Source organism: Rhopalosiphum padi, chromosome 2 (genome assembly GCF_020882245.1).
Source record: "Rhopalosiphum padi isolate XX-2018 chromosome 2, ASM2088224v1, whole genome shotgun sequence".
Taxonomy (NCBI): Eukaryota; Metazoa; Arthropoda; class Insecta; order Hemiptera; family Aphididae; genus Rhopalosiphum; species Rhopalosiphum padi.
Genome location: NC_083598.1, coordinates 90,987,773 through 91,003,002, shown reverse-complemented (window position 1 = coordinate 91,003,002; position 15,230 = coordinate 90,987,773). Strand labels below are relative to the sequence as shown.

At 28.1% G+C, this 15,230-nt stretch overlaps 1 protein-coding gene across 1 annotated transcript; it reads left to right on the top strand.

Annotated features, from left to right (window-relative positions):
* Positions 1-36: 36 nt before the first annotated feature.
* On the top strand, positions 37-11,996 carry LOC132922825 (E3 ubiquitin-protein ligase UBR2). The gene is made up of 3 exons (XM_060986544.1): positions 37-176; positions 4,151-9,299; positions 10,514-11,996. Exons 2-3 carry the CDS (start codon positions 4,167-4,169, stop codon positions 10,814-10,816), a joined length of 5,436 nt encoding a protein of 1,811 aa, XP_060842527.1. The 5' UTR covers positions 37-176; positions 4,151-4,166; the 3' UTR covers positions 10,817-11,996.
* Positions 11,997-15,230: the final 3,234 nt, after the last annotated feature.

The window sequence follows — 15,230 nt, the reverse complement described above, 5'->3', positions numbered from 1 at the left end:
AAGTCCGTTCCGACCAGCAGACGTCGACCAAAGCGACCCCCGACGGCCGACGTCCGCTTTTGGCGCTTTTGCGCGTTGCTCGACCGAGAACGAATCCTATCTACAGCTGCCGTCGTCGTCGCGATTGTTTTGTGCGAACCAGAGGAGCTCATCCGCAAACGCTGTCCGCGCACATTGTGAGTATTTTGCGTTTGATTTGCAACCATCCTGAAGTATTTAATGTTTTTCACACGCATCTTTTTTGTATATTCTGTCACGTCCTCATCGCCACTTCAACAACCACTGCCCATCGATGACCCGGGTGTATACCCTAGCCGGTTGTATGCTCTGCCCCCAGTTTACCAATTATTGTTTTGTACTCGAAGTGGCCCTTGAGTTTGCTTTGTGTGCCTCCTCTCATAAATTAGTTATAATGATTAATTAGTCTAAACATTCGATTTTTAATTTCCCCCATTTATATGTAAAATAATGACACAAATTGCTACATTTGCTATGCCAGTATAACAACTCCTGAGATTGGGTTGCCTTGAAAGTGTAGGTCAGTATTGTTTTTGTTTTTATGCTTTGAATTAATTAAACAAAGATGTTTCTGAACACACATGTTCATTACTATTTTGTTTTAATTTTCATGTTTATAACATCAACTTTAAAGCAATGAGTCTGCATGTTCATTGTCTGCAATTTTTGTTAATGTCTGACATCAAGAATGTAGGTATTTATTTACCAATATTCAATTTATACTTATGTATAATAGAACTGATTATGATTTATGATAAACATGATATATTAGGTAACTTCTTAACTTTAATTTATGTATTGATCCTGAACTTTTATAGTATTATTGTTAAAATAATATTTCATGTAGGTACTCTTAATAAATTATATACATTTAATTTAGTTATTATTTGTATAAACTTCATTTTTTTTTTTTTTTTTATTCCTACCCAGATGTTTTTAGTCATTACATTTTAATCAATAATCTAATTTTATTAATTTCTTTATTATATGTATATAATTATACTTCTAGAAAATTTGCTTATTTGACGAAAAATAACAACTTGAAATAAATAATACCTCTGACATTAAACTCTATTCAGGTTAAGAATAAATTGCTTGGTTGATGAAAACTAGTTATGTCCGTGTAGACACTTTTAAATCTCTACCTTTAAAAGGGTCCTAACACAAGTGTTAATATGGTCCATGTGACATGCCTGCTTTATATAATCACCATTAATTATAATCTATAATAGTGGACCTAGACAATCCTTTGGGGTTTGGACAATAATCAGTGGCTCAGTCTTTATGCACGATATTAGTTTATGTTTAACCTGAATAAAGTATGGATTTTGATAACTTCCTTATTATTCAAGGTTAAAGACATTGATATAATGCAGTAAATGGCTAAATTAATTCCTAAAAAGGTATATAAATATAGGTTATAATATATTGTCTGGTGATCATCTATTGAGTATTTATCTATTATAGCTATTATTAATTTGATACATAGGTTTAGGTACTTTTAAAAAATAAAATTTTGTAATTTTATATTTTAAAATCATTAGGTAGGTATAATGTTATTTAATAAATTACATGTAGTACAATTTATTAAAATTCTTTACTAATTATATATTCGGTATTAAGAAATATAGCAAATAATTTATAATTCATTATTTTGTAATAATTTAATATGATTTTTGTTCTTGTTTATAAGATATTAACTAAATATATCTATATATATATATATATATATAATTTCTTTTATTATATGTATACAGAGTGAGTCATAATATTAGCCAATTAGACATTAATTCATACAAAAAACACCACAACCCACACTATATGGTCGTATGTTATATGTATAATATCACCATTGGCACAACTACAGCTTAAAATTATTTTTATTTTACATTACCCTGAGTAAATTATTTAATGAACAATTTCTGCTCTGTAATATTTACCATTAATATTTTTTAATTATTTTAAATTTTTAATAAGATTTTAACTCATTGTATATTCTTTACATGATTTTGATTTTGATGACCTATTTTGTTCAGTTTTGAGTTAGTTGTAAAGACATTTGTTAGAAAAAATTTGTTAAGTATAGCTTAGCTGCTTTCCTCAATCCATTCGTCTATCGTTATCAGCTTTTTCCAGACCTAAACACTAACAGAGAATTTTAGGATTTTTGTAATTAATTCTTTATAAAGTGGTCTAACTTAATTCTGGTAATCTACAGGATCCAATAAATACAATTTGTATTATTATTATTTGTGTAATACTAATTTATTTACAATAAAATATTAAGTTTAATGTACATATGTAGAAATAAAAAATTCGTACTGAATATTACAAACTTCCAAAAACTGTCCACTATTTCACATTTTTAACATTCAGAGATAAACAAAACCAGTTCTTTATCATTGGTAAATGATAATAGCTATAGGAATTATATTGTAAATTGTCTCAGTAGATCATACGTCATACCGTAAACATTGAAATGTAGATCACCAACAACTGGTAGATTAGATCACACATTAAACCAGAGATTCCCAACCTTTTTTGACTTACCAGCACCCTTAGTCATTATCTAAAAATCTGGAGGCATCCTATACCCTATAGATTAAAAATATATTTCAAATAATTTTGCGGCACCCTGATTGGGAATCTCTGCATTAGACTAATGCTAAGCCTAATTTATAATTTTAAATTATATTATATATAAAATCAGTCTTTTTGAAGAGTTTTAAAAATGAATACAAATTAAAATATTCTTTAGTCATCTCTAAAGTTTTGTCCAGATCATTAACTTGTAGTTTTAAAATAAAATAAATCACATTTGGCTTCATAAATAAAGCTTTTTCATACATAATTTGCATGAAAGATTGACAATATACAATAAATAATTACAATCAAAGTGAAACTACTAAAACACTAATCTGTATGACAAAAATTTGGTAGAGATATTTTTCATCAATATCATAGGCGCCTATCTTTGGAACTTCTGTCATATATTATCTACAATATCTCTTGTGTAATAATGCTGTCATCTGTGAAAATTTATGTTTTTATGATCAAAAAAGTGTTTTTCACGTGTTCAAAACGTTAATTTAAAAGGTTTTTGGAGATAATGGGTGATGTCATCACTGTTTTGTTTGCTACATCCAGTTCAATAGGTTGGTGGCACCACTTGTTTTCATGGCATAATTGACTGACACATTTTTATTGATACCAAATTTCAGTTGCCTCTGTTTTTAGATTAATGTATACTTTATTCAGCAGAAAATGCACCGTGATGAGACAAAAATTGGTTTTTTTGGGCATCTCCACTTGACACCTTGCTATCAAGACCAGTTAGACAATGGTAGGATGTTGCTTGGGGATGAACAGAATTGGTATTTTCTATTGACATAGTATAACTGGTTATTTATGCTATCAAGAACATAATATTACCATAGCTTAAGTTACTATAAACCTTCTATTTGCCCTAGTGAATCGTGGGTTCCAATTTTATTTCACATTTAATAACGGGAAGTGATAAAGCTCTTACCAATTTTCTACTACATAACAACTATTTACACTTCATTATTGCATACCGACAACTTCAGTCTCTCTACCGACTCTCAGATATCACTCTAGACATAGATAACAAACAACTCATTTAGATATATGACTCAAGTAGCTACATGATATTAAACTTGTATTTTTATTTTACATGTTATGAAATGTTTTAATTTTATTTTGTAAATTTTGTACAAAATAGCTATCTAGTACCTAATATTTTAGTATTTAACTGTTACTTTGAAAGGTAGAAATATTAATCAATTAAATATTATTAGTGGTTTTTCGATAGACCTTTAAATTGTATTATTACAGTAATTTGTTAATATTTTATTAATGTATGAAGCAGTGTATTGTCTAACAGGTTGGTAATAAATACTTACAATACATACATACATACATACATACATACATACATATGAGCAATATAATATTTCCTTAATATTAGCAATTAGCATGGAAATTAAATACATTTGTTTATGCTTATTGATCACGTATTAGTAAATTGAATTATTCTATTATATCAGTATTTAATTTTTATTTACATTTTCAACGAAATATATTAATACTTAATTTTTAAATTTTGTTTTAGGTAACTCCATGACAAAATGAGTGATTTAGACACTCCAATGGATGTGGATGAAAGTAATGATTCTAAAACACCAGATAAAAATGTTGACATTGTTAATGAATGGTCGAAAAAATTTGAGAATAATACTTTAACTGAATCTGACTTTCGTAGCTATTGGAAAACTTGGGTGCCAATTATTTTGAAACCAGAAGTCCAAGGAAATTCTCTAGATTGGTCATTTAATGAACGGAAGGCCGAACAAACTTTACTCAATACACTTGAAGAATTTATTTGTAATGGAAATAGTATTGAAGTATTACGTGGTCTAACACAACAGAACTTCCCACCTTCAGTATGTGGTCGAGTATTCAAAATGGGTGAGCCAACATATAATTGTCGAGAATGTGGAATGGATAGTACATGTGTATTATGTGTAGATTGTTTTAAACGATCTCCACATAAAAATCATAAATATAAAATGGGAACATCTTATGGAGGCGGTTGTTGTGACTGTGGTGATGTAGAAGCTTGGAAACAAGATCCTTACTGTCAAACTCATAAGCTTGGTTTAGAGAAAAAACATGTCAACTTGAATTTTTTAACAAGTGATATGGAGAAACGGGCTCATTTAGTTTTTGAAATTGTTCTTGGTTATGCTCGTGTATTACTTACTTTAGAACATCCTCCTATGTTACCTGCTGAATTGGATTCTGATGAGATGTTAGATGATTTATATAGCATTTATAAAAATCAGGAAGATCGTTTTTGCACAGTTCTTTATAATGACGAAACACATACATTTGATCAAGTTATAACAACTCTTACTAGATTCATTAAATGCCCACAACGAGAATCCATTGATTATGTTACATCTATTGACCGAGAAGGTAGAGCAGTTGTTAAATGTGCTGGATTTGTGCAATGCAAAGACTTAAAAGAAGAAATTGAAAAATTTACATCACGTCATGGGGGGAAACCTTTGAAAACAGTTGTAGTTCATTCTCATGTTATTGCCCATCAAATATATGCACTTAGATTGTTGACATGGATGCAAAATTTACTAGGATATTCAGAACGTTTGAGAGCAGTATTTTCAAATGTTGTACTTGCATCTACACCGTCAGAAGGTTGCATTATAGAAAGCATTTTACGAAAAGACACTGCTTTATGGAAGTCAGCAAGATTACACTGGCATAAACTTTTCATTGCTGGTATGTTCATAGAATACGAGAATAAAAAAGAATTTGCTAAAGTGTTTACAAAAAATTATGGTGCAATTATGAAGGATTTCATTAATGATGATCATGATTATTCATATTCTGTTGCTTCATTAGGTGTACAAATATTTACTGTACCTACATTAGCTAATTATTTAATGGCGCATCACGACGTTTTATATCAACTTTTAAATACATTTTTATCAGAGTGTTCACATAAAATAAATAAACAAGGCAAGTTGGAGTTTGAACGAAATACATCAACTTTGCCATTTAAAAGAGCACAACATGTTCTTGGTGATATTCGTTATCTCTTAGGTTGTGTACCTGATAATTGGAATCCTGAATTAAGAATATCATTTTGTCATGCTGTTTCGTTGGTCCTTAAAATACTTAATTATATGCAAAATATGGATACTGTTACTAGGCAAGTAGGTCAACATATGGAGTATGAACCAGAATGGGAAACAGCATTCAACTTGCATATAAAATTGAGGCCGTTAATAACCAAAATCCTGTCATGGTGCGGATCAGATATTGTTGTTTTAAAAAAAGTGTACAGGATGACTTTAAAAAAAATTTGGGAAAATCCAATTTTAGATCCTCAAAGATCAACTGTAGTTAGAGAATTGATTGATCATAAAGTTACTTGTATTGATTATGATGTTTCAATTGAACCAGTATCTATTCATCTTCCACTTTCAAGATTTCTTGCTGGACTACATTTATACTTAGACCGATATGGTCTAAGTTTTGAACATTCAGAGTTACAAACTGCAAAACAGTCTCCTGAGCAGATTATTGAACCAGTTCTTCGCGCTCTCGTTTTAATATCACAAGTGCATGCAGGAATGTGGAGACGCAACGGATATTCACTATTAAATCAAATTTATTTATATCATAATTCTAAATGTCGTGTGGAAATGTTAGATAAGGATATTGTTATACTTCAAATGGGCGCATCTTTAATTGATAGTAATGAATTTTTAATTCATGTGTTAAACAAGTTTAATTTATTAAAGTGGGCACAACCCAATTATGAACTTAACTTATTAAATGGATCAGAAGATGAATCTATACGTCAAACAATTAGTTTAGTAGAAGAATTTTTAACTCTTATAATCACTATAGTCGGTGAAAGATACACACCTGGTGTTGGAAAAGTAACCTTTAATGATTGTATAAAAAAAGAAGTAATACAACAGTTATGCGTGGAACCTATGCCTCATTCAGAATTAAATAAGACACTCTTAAACCTTATTGAAGATGAGGAATGTTTAGAAAAAGTTATACATGACGTTGCGGACTTTAAAAAAACTAGAGGTAAAGGTGTTTATGAATTAAAGCCAATTTTTTACGATGACTATAATGTATTTTTCTATCATTATTCACGAGAAGAAATGTCTAAATCTGAAGAAGAACAAAGAAAACGGAGAAAAGCAGCTGGGGAATTGGAGTGTTGTCCTCCACCCAGTTTACCATTATTCAGTGATGCTTTTGCAAAGATTGCCGATTTATTGCAATGTGATATAATGTTTTACATTATGAGATTGATATTAGATAGAACTGTAAATTTAAGAAGTAGAAGTTTTTCTGAATCTCAGCTTCATAAAGTTCTTCATCTTATTGGTTATGCTCTTCATGAAGAAGAAAAACAACAAAGTCCATCATTTACATTTACAGAACGTTCTGAATCTTATGGTATAGAAGTTGCATTAGACGAGCTTAGGCGTAGTCCTAGGGTTGACGCTTATAAAGACTTGGCTATATGGACACTAAATAAGTTTAAACAAGTGTCTGCTCCAAGAAGAAAATCTGAAAAATCTGAAATAGTAGAAAAAGAAGTTGAAGACATGGAAGGTGTGAAAAGTGTAGATGCAGAAATAGAAAAACAAAAAAGAGCTAAATTAGCAGCTGATAGAAGAGCTGCTGTTATGGCTCAGATGGCTCAAATGCAGAACAATTTTATGAAAGATAACGCTCCATTATTTGAGAGTACACCTACTTGTTCAGAATCATCTAATATGGATATCCTAGAAAATATTAGTGAACTTTCTGTTGCTTTAGGTCCACATCAAACTAAACCCAGTACTTTCGACAACAGATATACGTGCATTTTGTGTCAGGAAGAACAACTGGTGACCCATGATAGCCAAGCAATGGTTTTAGCTTCATTTGTACAAAAATCAGCCATTCTTTGTCAAGTAAGAAATAGTCCAGAAAATGTTATTGACAACTTTACTGATCCATACTTTATACCAGCAAGCTTTGGTCCCTCTCCTCATATTTCCACCTGTGGACATGTTATGCATGTTGCCTGTTGGCAAAGACATTTTGATATGATTCTTGCCAAAGAGAATAGAAGACCTTACCGATTAAGACATTCATTGAGTTTCGATGTGCATAAAAATGAATACCTATGTCCACTTTGTGAAGGACTTTGTAATACTGTCATACCATTGCTACCACCAATTTCGAGTTTTACCGAGCCAGAGAACATGAAAACGTTTGAAAATTTAACATTTGAAAATTGGTTAGAAGGATTAAATATGGCGCTTAAACAAAGTAAGGTTGCCAAGCCAATAACTTCTGAAGTATCTCAATCACAACCATCCGTTGTTCAAAAATCAACAAGTCCGGAACCTGAACAACGTCGTCCTACTAGAAGAGATGTTCCATTACAATTGCAGGCTGCTAATAATTTGGCTCAGGTAATTGTTATACGAGATAATACTGAAGTACCCCAAGATGAAGAAGACGACGAGGAAGAAGTTTTGCCACCGTCAAACAAATTCTCTATAGGAACTAATGATTTTATTATGCAAATACTGATGTTTGACAAATCATCCCCAAAAGCTGTACCTAAAGTATCAGTATATAAAAACAGTGATCTGTCTACTAGCTTAGTTGATACTATACTGAAATTTGCTCATACTACTTATTCAAAAGGTACTGGTATCAATAACCCACATCCAGATAATAATCAAATCCCATTAATGACATGGAAGGCATGTGCATACACTATACATTCAAATGAAGTGATACTTCGCTATAAACAGAAACCATTACTTGGTGAATTATCTTCTCGACAAAAAGATTGTCTAGAAGCATTAGTTCGGGTTTCAGGAATTCTCAGTTCAACTTGGAAAAAAGAACATGAAATCAATTTACATGCACTTCGCCTTTTATCCTTGGCAATTGATAATGGTGGAAATAATTCAATCGGAATACTTGATTGGGATGCTTTTGGAATGTTAGTTTCATTGACTATGACTCTTCCTAGCTTGTACTATACTGAAGTGCCTGGTCCAGCACCTAGAGGAACTATGCTAGATTACCATACACTACTTTTAATGTTCATTTCAAATTTAGTACAAATTATATTAACTATTCATATACAAAATGATTTTGAGACAATGGGCCTAGAAAAAAATAAAGACACTTATTGTTTAATGAAAATAGTTAAACAACTTCGTGGTATTGATATTTTGAACACAGAACATGTTTGGAATGAAGTAATGGCTTGTTCCATACCATTTTTGCGATGTTGTTGTTTGTTTTATCATTTCCTTACTGGTATTCCAGCATCTAGTGTCTTAACAGATGTGAATGGTGGTACATATTTTGATATGTGTCATTATTTGGGATTACCTACTACGTGTAAAGAAATATTAGACAAACCATATGTTGAGACATTGATAAATAAATGGTCTGAAAATGAAAAATTAATAAGGATAAAACAAGGCGATAGAATACGATTTAGAGATTGGTTACATATCAATGAATTAGTACAGCTACCAGATGATTATAGTGAATTGATCAATACTGTATCAATGTTTACCTGTCCAAATAGTGATCACGAAGATTCGAGAAATCCTACTATGTGTCTGGTGTGTGGAGCAATGCTATGTTCTCAAAGTTACTGTTGTCAAACTGAAGTCAAACGTGTTGCTGTAAGTTATTTTATTTATTTTTTTATTTTATTTTATTTTATTCATCTAACATTTATTACTAAGGTCTGTTTAAGTTAAATCCTAAGTATAGATAAAATAAAAATTGTCACTTTTCATATCAGTTTATTATAAACCAGTGGTTACCAATTGGTGGTCCATGTGTTGATGTTAGGGGGTCCGTGATTGTATAATACTGTAATGATTTTTCATTTTTATTTTAATTTAATAAAATTATTAAGACATTATAACATTTTTTTTTTTAATTTTCATAGTTAAAAAAATTAAAAAGTATTTACAAAAAAGAGGTCCCCTTAGAGGCGTATTTAGGGGGAAAGGGGGTCGAAGAGTCGCCAATTAGTAAGTTTCTTAAAGGGTCACCAAGCTTTTTTTTAGGAGGAAAAAAGGGTGCCAATATATTTTTATACCTAGGGCGTAAAAATCGCAAATATGCCCCTGGGTCCCCTAACCAATTTAAGTTTTAGCTAGGGGTCCGTTGCTTCATACTAATTGGGAACCACTGTTACAGATTACGTATTTTTTTTTACTTAATGAATTTAATATTATAATATTATTGTCTCATTATTATGTTGTGTGGCTATTTTAAATTATCTATTGTTTTTTAATATGCTTTATTCAACTAGCATTGTTTATTATTATATTATTTAAGTCTTAACAAATATATATTTTAATTATTTAGTATAATGTAAGATAAGATTGAGCTTAAGATAATAGAACAGAATTCAAGCATAATTTAAATTATGTGCCTTTTCATATTTATTTATTTTTTATACTGTAACAATATTTTTTCTAATATAAATTTTAATTTTTAATTTTCATAATTATTGATAATTTAAAAATTTAGCTCTAATATTTTGTGCTATAAATGTGCATTCATCAAATATTAGTAAAAAAAAAATTATGGGTTATAAACAATTGCTTATATTTTATTTTATCTATCATAATTCATAATCATAATTAATATGTTAAAAACTTACAACTTATAAGTGTACTTATAATAAATTGTTTAGTATTCAACAGTAATACCTACCTATATTTATTATAATACATTATGTCAATAAAATTATGTAATTGAGATTTTGCAATGCACAAACAATGTAAATAACTTAATGCAAATAAATGACTTGTTTCTTAATTATGTCTACATTTGTTAAAACTATAGTTATATAATTAATAAAATTGTTGGTTTTTTTTAGGTTGGAGCATGTTCTGGCCATGCTTATACATGTGGTTGTGGAGTTGGAATTTTCTTACGTGTACGCGAGTGTGAAGTTTTATTGTTAGCCACTTTAAATAAAGGAAGCTTTATTTTGCCACCATATTTGGATGAGTACGGTGAAACTGACCAAGGTCTAAAACGTGGGAATCCGTTGTACCTTTGTAAAGAACAGTATCGAAAATTACAAATACTTTGGCTGAGTCATGGGTTACATGAAGAAATATCTAGGTATTTAGACTCAACACAAAATCTAATACCTATCACTTGGCAACACATGTAAATTAGTATATATTTTTCTACTCTTGCCTGTCTGATTGTGACTATGTTAATATACTCTATCATAAATATTTGTTGTTTTAATAAATTTGTTTTCTTCTAACACTGCAAGTGATAGGACTGTGTATGTATATAATATAAGATACGTAACATTATATACATATACTATTAGTCATAATAATTATATTGCAAATATTATACATTATATTGATATTTAAAAATATGAGAATTGTGAATGCTATTTACATTTAAAGTTAAATGATTAAATTATAAAAACCATAATATATTTTATTGTAATCCAATTATTTTTAAGTTGCTGTAGTGTTGCTCTATACATTTTAATGGTTACCACAATTGTAATCATTAATTAGATGATTTGTATTTAGGTTGTTTGTTTGATTTTAAAATAACAGAAACCAATAATTTTTAATGTTTTATAATATAGTTTAACTTAAAATTTAATAGATTAATTATTTTAACTAACTATCTTGATTTACATTTTCTGTACAAAATATATTTTTAAATAATAAATATAAAACAAATTAACTTACGACTTTGTGTTGTATACTACACTCTATAAATTCAATACTTACCAAATTGTATTCTGGCGTTCCTAATTTGTATTTTTAATTTTATTTTGTGCAATAGCAAAATTAGGCTAATATTTAAAATTGCTTTTATATATACTTCATTCATATTAAGAAGGAACTTGTGACTAGTTTTCATCAGGAGGACATCAGTCAACATTTATTTGTTCCTCAACTGAGTCAAATGTTTGTATGCCTGCTGTGCAGTATATCTATGTCTGCGTATTGACCAGTTCTCTAGGCTGGAGTTCCTTCTAAATGTGAATGAAATATAATTATATTCTGTATTTATTATTATTAAGTTACATTGATAACTTATGTAACTTATCAACTTTTGATGTTAGTCGATTGTATCATTAAAATAATATTTGTTATAATTATAAAATATTTTAATAGGCTATAAAATATATTAGATCCTATCTTTATTGTAAAACAATTAATGTCAATGTAATTATTAAAAGCTTTTGATTTATAAGTCATTGTATATTTACAATTTATGAGTGATAGAATATTATAAGTGATAGATTGTATTTTGGTACATTATTAACAATTAAATATTTTTAGAACGTTATATTTGATTAAAAAATTGATAAATAATTTATAAGATTTTAATTATTTCCTATAAATTTTAAAATTCTCAAAAATGTCTCTTAATATGGGTTTAACAGCAAGAGAATTTGTAATTAAAAATATAGAATAATTATTAAGTTATAATCATTATGAAATTTAATATATTTTTTAAATGTTGTAAATACTATAAAATATGAAAATAACAACTCCAAATTTAAATATCATATTTATAAATTATAGTAGGTATAAACTGGCTAGTTAAACTTTTGGAAAACAAGGAAACATTGTACATGTTACATTTTATATTAGTAATATGTACAGTATTAGCTAATAGAAGGATAATATATAAATTATGAAAAATGTTGATGTATTTTGTGTTTTTACTACACTTGAAAGTATAACAATTTAATTTGTGAAAAAATGAATTGGAGTTTACCACTTAAAATTTACAATAAATATATATTTTATTCTGTGATATAACTAACAATTTTGAATTTAAAGAAAATAGTTTAAATTAAGTAAACAAATACTAATTTTTAGCATTTATTGATCATTTTGTTTAGTTTATATTCTAATATAACTTAAATATACAACAATGTTGTAGTAAATTTATTTTTTGTCTAGCTTATAGACACTTTATAACTTACACTTATTTTGTTTTTAATAAATATTTTCTTTTTGAACACCCAAAATCACATAATATATTATATCAGCTATTCTCAAACTTATGATGTTCTTAGAAAATAGTTTGTGTCCGTGGACTCTATTAACTTCAATTTAACCAAACATTTTCAACTATTTATTGAAAAAACAATATTAAAAAAAAAAATTACAAAAACATTGTTCTTGATTATAGTTTATCGTAATACATTATGTATATATGAGTTTCAAGTGTTTCAACTATGAAAAATAATACCAGATATTCAACCATTAGCAAAATAATATTATGTTTAACCCTCCCCCTCTCCTAAAAAAAATAACTGTTTAATCAAAATTGATTTTTTTAAAGTTATTTATTAGTTTATTATGAAATATATTTGTTTTTAATAAATTACAATTAGTAAGATCTTGTACATATTTACTTTTAATACTTTTGATGTGAAGAAATTATCTTTCATAATTTGACTTATGATAGTTTTTAAATTTGGTTTTATATCTGAAAGTGGTATTCATAAGTCAGGAGTGGCATCCAATCATTTTTATACTTATTTTTAGTATAAGCATTTGAGAAAGAACCAGTTATTCAATGGTAGATAGTTTTGTCACAAAAGGTAGTAGTCAGAATACTTCAGCTACTGATGGATATTTGTTTCAAAGTTCAATCAAAAATTGATTCAATTCACTTTATCTAAAGGTCCGGATTTAAATTTATGTATATAAAAGGTAGGTATATAAGAAGTAATTTCCTATACAAATTCTTTATTAAACTAATTGGAGTTTTATAATTTTTAATCGTTCAAATTTAGTTTAACAAATATTTTTTAGCCACTTTTACTAATTTAAAGAACATTTTTTTTCCATATAAAATAATGTAACTAATTAATAATAACATCATTTTTTTATTATTCTCATGTATTTTGTATAAATAATACCCTTGAAATTAAAATTCTTTGGGAACTGCTGCACCGTACAAGACTAAATCTAAAAGATATTTAGTGGTATCCGGAAAAAAGGGGTAAGTAGATATTGCTGTAGTTACAGAAGGTGTTGAGTTTATCTTGTTATTGAAAAGTCACCGCAGTATATGTTATAAATTTGAATTCAATGATATTTTGTTATTTTTAATTTATTATTGTTATTAACTTTCGAGCCGACTTCTTTAGAATGGTGTATATTGTATCTATTTGTACATATAAAAAAATTAAGTTATAGCTTAAAATTAATTTAATATCTTGAAAATATTATTGTGTATAGGTACGTTTATAATACATATATAATAATACAAAAAAAAATGTTTAAGTGTTATTCTTCGTTTACATTTAGATAGGTTATTTAACTTCATCTAAATTTCTATAAAGAAATTGTTTAATTTTGAATTTTCTAAGTATTGACTAGATTCACTTTCCTACTAGAAAATATATTGAAATTTTAAATTTAAGCATTTTTCTGCTCCAAAAACCGAAGATAAATTCAAAGATAAATACATCATTGTAAAACCAATAGGATCCTAACCTACATTAATCACTATATTTAGAATTCAAGAATAGTTTTAAATGGAATTTGAAATAATACATTTTGAGATTAATTCAACCATAATATTTCTAAGCTATTATATATCTAAATATCTAAGTAAGTATTTAAAATTTAAAAAAAATACAATTTTAATCTGCTAAAAATATTTTTTATGACTTAATACATTGTAATATATTTGAATATAACGGTTATTTATGAAATATATATCTATAACTATTTATGTTTGTATAGAATTATCAATGAAAAATTTAAAAAATATTTATTTCATAGAAATCATGAGCGTGAACACAGAGTAGGGGGGGGGAATAAGAGTATCATATGGTGCTCCCCCTTTGACTTATTTTTATCATATAAAATAATTGATAAAGCAATGAAAGCATAATTTACCACCGACATGGGGTGATTTACCCCAAGATGTAACTACTCGTAATAATTATAATAATACACCTACACATAATATAGGTACAATAAATTCTTTTTGCACGCAATTAATGATATATTATTATAATTAACCAACATCTGCAGGCAAATACAAGAATACCTACATAGGCTATACATTTTTATTATTGTCTGAGAATAATCAAAAATCTAATACCTCCGCCTCTTTTCAAAAAAGTTTAGGGCCATTGACATGAATAATCTGGAATCGGTACTTAAAACAGAATTACTAAACTTAAAATATCATCTACAAGCTATATTGATAATTGGCAATTGGCCAAGTGTGCATAGATCTGTTCACACTTCATTTATTATTATGATATAGATAGTGAAATTAGATGGAAAAATAGAGGTATCTACATGTTACATGTATAATATCGGGAAGGTCACAATCGACTCTTCAAATCAAGGACGAATTATAGACCTGTACAGACAACTGTGTAAAGTGAAGCATGTGTAAACTGTTTCCTCTTATATAATTAGGACAATTAGGTCATGACTTTTTATACGACTCACTAAGAAATTAATAGGTAGGTACATCGTTGTATAGATATTACAAACATGAATACATCACACATCATATACATAGGTTATAGCTATTATACCTACCTTATGTTGTATTTAATTGTT

What these genes read in the sequence shown, in the direction of transcription:
- LOC132922825 (XM_060986544.1), top strand. Translation starts at nt 4,167, where the DNA reads ATGAGTGATTTAGACACTCCAATGGATGTGGATGAAAGTAATGATTCT. An exon ending in CTGAAGTCAAACGTGTTGCT is followed by an intron (nt 9,300 to 10,513) that starts GTAAGTTATTTT and finishes GGTTTTTTTTAG; the next exon opens with GTTGGAGCATGTTCTGGCCA.